The 5,111-nt window shown below is 56.8% G+C and overlaps 1 protein-coding gene across 1 annotated transcript; it reads right to left on the bottom strand.

The window, feature by feature from the left end:
- Window positions 1-68: 68 nt before the first annotated feature.
- Window positions 69-4,565, bottom strand: NDUFB7 (NADH:ubiquinone oxidoreductase subunit B7). The gene is made up of 3 exons (XM_057708029.1): window positions 4,391-4,565; window positions 635-803; window positions 69-264 (listed from the first exon to the last, which is right to left on the bottom strand). Exons 1-3 carry the CDS (start codon window positions 4,500-4,502, stop codon window positions 132-134), a joined length of 414 nt encoding a protein of 137 aa, XP_057564012.1. The 5' UTR covers window positions 4,503-4,565; the 3' UTR covers window positions 69-131.
- Between the last annotated feature and the right edge of the window lie 546 nt (window positions 4,566-5,111).

Below are 5,111 nucleotides of genomic sequence, written 5' to 3' on the forward strand. Positions count from 1 at the left end.
CTCAGACTCAGTGGTGTTTCTTTTGGGGGTTGGTTCAGGGACCAGCACACCAAAGAAAGAGGCGGAGCTTGGGCCGAGGGGCCTGGAGGCTTTTATTTCTTGACTGGTCCACAGGGTGGTAGGCGGGCCCACTATAGGGCCACTTCAGGGCCCACCTCACCGGACCCCTGGCCTCTGGCCATGTCCGCCTCCCTCTGCTCCCGTCTCTTCTTCCGCTGCAGCAGCCGCCGCTCCCGCTCAAACTCCTTCATGCGCTTCACGTAGCTGCAGGCAGAACACAAGGAGGGGTGTCAGGACACGGCTGTCTTGTAGTCTGGGGAGCTGATGGCACTCTGGGGGGGTCCCGAGTAGTAAGACCTGTGTGCCTGTGGCGTAAATCTGGGGTCCGCCCCCTCCCCTGGGGTGGACACTAGTGAGCCCAGAGCAAGGGCTGGGGCTCCCACCTGAACTGGGCGTGGCTACTTCTCCAGGCACCTCAAAGCAGCCCGCCCCACCCCACAGTCCCTTTGGGATTCCTCTTTCTACTAAGGTGGGGCCTGGCTAGAGACTCAGTGTCAGTTCGGTGTCCTCTGCCTCTGGAGCCGCGGGCCCAGGGCCTGCCCAGGTGAGGATCTGGGGCGGGCGCGGGGCTCACTCGAGGTGCTCGCAGTAGTCCCAGTCGTGCTGCTCGTGCTTGCAGGCCAGGAAGTTGGGGAAGCTGTCACGCTTGCACTTGAGGAACCGCATGAGGTAGTGGGCGCAGTAGTCCCGCTGCTGGAGCACCAGCTGCGCGTCGTTCATCTCCTGCTGAGTGGCCACCATCTCTGCGGGGCATGGGTGGGGCTCAGCCAGGGCCGCGAGTATCTTTCTAGTTTACACAAAAGCAACCTCCAACACTGAGGCCCAGACAGGTTGGGTCCCTCTCCCATCACCCTGGGAACCTCAACATCCACGCTAGTCTTGCCTCCCCCCCCAGGGCCACTTTCCAGACAGCCCCACCCTGCAGAGCCTGCGCTCCTCTCTGCCCAGCACAACCCGTGTGTGTGTGTGTCTGTGTGTGTGTGTGTGTGTGTCTGTCTGTCTGTCTCTGTCTGTGGTGGGGTGTGTGTGTGGGCAGGCTGCCTGGGGGACCTGGATCCCAGCTCTGTTCTCTCAGCGAAAGTGTAGCTTCTTAGAGCCTCAGCTTCCCCCGCAAGGCGTGGACTAACAATCTCCAGCTCCATAGTTAACTGAGCTCCTATATGTGAAGTGCTTAGGTGCCCACCTCATAGATAGCTTAACTGATAACGCTTGGTCCTGCTGCCCCACCCACCTGGTAAAACAACCGGGATGAAATCAACCTTCACTTCAACTAGGGCCCATTTGGGGCCGTCAGAAATCGTGGGCACACACCCCAGCCTGCACCCGCTGTGCCCGTGATCCTGAGCTCTGTTCCCACCCAGCACGGGGCGCTCAGGACCCAGCTTTCCTGCGTCCTCAAGAGAACTACCCCTGCAACTTAGCCCATCTCTCTTGGTCCTAGATGCTCCTCACAATCAGCATCAAAAAGTGTCCACTGCTCACCTGCAGTCCTGCCCCGCTGGCTCCTCTCCCCTCTGCTTCCCAGCCGTGTTTCTGTCTCATTCTGGCCCAGGTCCTCACTCCTGATCCCGCATCCCACCAACTTCCACACTCCACCCCAGCACTGCCCACACGCTGGCTCTTTCCAGAGCCACTTGGGACCCAGGACACTGTGCTTCCTCAGCCTCTCACTTGCTTCTTTCTGAAACGTTCTCATGGCTCCCTTCTCCGCCACACCCTCCCTAGGTTTCCTTCCATTTCTATGGCTGTCCAAACATTAAGCATTGGCTTCTGGTGGTTCTTGCTAAGAGCCCTCTGCTTGTTCTAATCCATGACTTCAGTCTCCACCCCATAGATCGCTGAGCCCCAACGTGGTCCCTCCACCCTCCTTTCAGCTGAGCCCCAGGCCTTGTGTCCACCTGCCTGGGGCAGGTTTCCATGTCAGGGTGGTGCCACTCACACTTGATGCTCTGGCATAATGAGCCAGCAGCCAGGATTTCTGGAGCACCTACTATGTGCTAGGTGCTGGGGATACACAAGGAACATGCAGGCAAGGATCCCTGCTCATGGAAGGAGACACAGAACAAACAGGTAGAGCCAGGTGTTGTAGGATGCCTGGCAATGCTTAGTACTAGGGAGGAAGATAAAACAAGGGGGAGAGAGAGGCAGTGTGGGGAAGCGGGTCACAGCTTTAGATGGAGGGGTCCCTCAAAAGCTGGCATCTGAAGGTGAGGGAGCGAGTCACGCAAACACCTGGGTAAGGCTATACCCAACAGGGGAACAGCAGGTGCAAAGGCCTTGAGATGGGATGACAGGCGGAATGCCCCAGGGGTTTCGGCATGAGCACATGGTGGTCAGCGCTGGAGGGAGGCACAAGGTCAGTGGGGGAGGTCAGGAGTTGTTCTGGGCCTGCTGAGCACAAGATGCCCATTAATGTGGAGTGGAGATGCCAAGTAGGCAGTGAGGTCCATGAGTCTGGTGTTCAGGGTCAAGGCCCAGCTGGAGATAAAAACACCAGCACTGGCACACAGAAGTCATTTGAAACCAGAAGCCAGGAGACTAGCAGAGACCCCCAGGGAGTGGTGGGAGTGACTGGAGACAGAAGACCTAGGCAATGGGGCACCTTGGAGTTTACAAGGCAAGGAGGTGGGTGGAAGTTGTGGGGTCTTGGAACCACGTGAAGAGGGGCTTCCAGGAAGTGGCTGTGCCTGCTCCTGTTGTAGTGGAGTTAGAACTGAGAATTTGACAATGGGGTTTTGCAACACAGACGTAGTGGGGGTGGGGAGGAAGCTTGACCAGAGCCCAGACAGCGAAGGGGTGGGGAGCTAGCTGGAGGGGGAGGTGGGGTCAGGAGAGGATTTTAAAACAGCAGAAATAACAGTGTATTTTGTATGTCGATGGGAAAACCAATGTTGCCAGAGAGGGAGAGTGGTTGGGGCAGTCCTTGGGTAGGTGAGCGGATGGGCTGGAGGGCATTGGAGGGTTCCTCTGGAGCAGAGGCTGAGCTAAAGCTGGGGCAGATCATCTAGGGTAACAGGGGAGAAGGTGGAGCCCAGGGTGCATAGTAAGCAAGGATGAAGGGAGCCCACGGGAGTTCTTTTGGCTGCTTCTATCTTCTTAAGAGAACGCAAAGTGACTAGCTGAAAGGAGATGCTGGAATCTGAGAGAGAGAAGGTGTGAGACTGTGGTCTAGGAGGAAGCAAGACAGACCGAAGGGCCAGGGAATGTGACAGGAAAACCAGCACCATGAAGGGTCAACTGGGGGCGCAACTGGGACACCAGTCAGGGAAGTTGAGTGTTTTTCTCCCATGATGTTCAGCTGCACAGGGACAGAGCTGGCTTTAACCAGGGTTCTGTTATGCAAGAGAGAGGAGGGGTGGGGTGGGGCAGCTCTGGGTGTTTGCAAAACATTATGGGAAAGCAGGGTGTGAGGGGCAGTGGGAAGGATTGACATGCCGAGCAGGCTGGCCAGTACTGATGGACTGCAGCTTCCGGTGGCGCTTAAGAGACTACCAGGACTGTAGACACTGGAGGAGTGCACCTCTCAACATTCTCCTAAATCCAAACCTCTCTGCACCATCCCCATTCCCTTAGGGGTCTCCCTGTCTCCAACTCGTCGCCCACCTGGCAGACAGCGCGACTTTTTGACAGAGCAAATCTGATCATGTCCCTCCTCTGCTTAGAAGCACTAGCTCTCCCCTCCCTTGGTCTCGGTGTGGTCAACTCCTCCGCATCCCCCTCAGGTCTTGCTTCCAATCACAGCCTCCTGGAAGCCCGCCTTGATTGGCAGGCGCCACCAAGATCCGCCAGGTTCCACTGTCTGCCTTACAGGGCTGTGAGTTCCCTTTAGTCAGTGCCTCTTGTATCCTCGGTGCCCAACTTGGGACTTGGTCCAGGACTGGCGCTCGCTATGCTTGTGATATTAATGCACAAAAAAAGCAACGTGCAGGACAGTATGTGCGGCGTGAGACCCCCTTGCGTTTTCTCGAGCATACCTAAACATAGCAGTGACATCTGGACAGAGGCACAGTGAGCACATCCCTTCCGTGATAGACTCTCCCATGCCTCCCCACTCACTCCGGGACTAAGCCCGGCTTCGATCGCCCCATCAGCCCCGCATCGCCACTCTCTTCTGCCCCCGGCTTTTTCGTTCAAACCGTGCCCTCTTGCCTGGAACACCGCCACACTCAGGCGGGGTCACGCGCGTCTGCTGGACTCCTCAGGGCCGAGGGCAGGGCCGAACCCAGACACAGCGCACGACGCTCGAGCCCAGCGGTGGGGACCCCGGGGTTCAGGGGTTCCGGCGCCCAAGCCCCGCTCCCGCCGGCCGCTCCTGCGCACTGGGCCTCACCGCGTTCCTTGCGTCCGGGGAAGCCATAGTCGGGCGGGAAGGTGGGCATCCGCAGGGGGTCCGGCTCCACCGATGCATCGCCCAGGTAGCGCCGGGCCAGGTGAGCCCCCATGGTTGCTGTCGCCGCAGGTTCCTGCGGCAGCCGGGGTCACCTAGCTCCTACCCGGAAGCACTCCCCTTTGGCCATCCACGGCTTCCGGGTTGCTCGGGCCGCTGTGGGGATCATAGAGATGAACGACTCCGGAAGATTTCAGATACCTCTGGCGCCACCTCGCGGTCGGGCTGAGACAGCAAGGTGCGCGCCTCCTGACTCTGGTGATCGCCAGAGGGGGCCTTCCTGCTTCTGGAAATCCATCTGGGCCGGGGAGGGTGGACGATTCGAGTCTGGGGCCTCCACCCACCCTCCCTGGGCGCCCCTGGTCTGCCGAAGCTAGAGTACAAATGAATGCTATTTTTTATATCATATTTCAAAAAAAGTGTTTATTCTAAAACATTCGAATTTGTCGTAAAAACCCTACACAGTGCTGATATAATTAGCAAATACCAAAAGTTTACATAAAATTATTGAAAATAAGTACTTTAATTAAGTTTAATTTAAATAAGCAAATAAAAGTTATTTATAAATAAGCTATTTATAAGCTGAGATTTTAGATAAATCCAATTGAATACTTTGTAAAAATAAAACGAGTTGTGATTCTAGTGTCCCTCTAGTTGCCACTGT

Source organism: Hippopotamus amphibius, chromosome 15, assembly GCF_030028045.1.
Source record: "Hippopotamus amphibius kiboko isolate mHipAmp2 chromosome 15, mHipAmp2.hap2, whole genome shotgun sequence".
NCBI classification, from domain to species: domain Eukaryota; kingdom Metazoa; phylum Chordata; class Mammalia; order Artiodactyla; family Hippopotamidae; genus Hippopotamus; species Hippopotamus amphibius.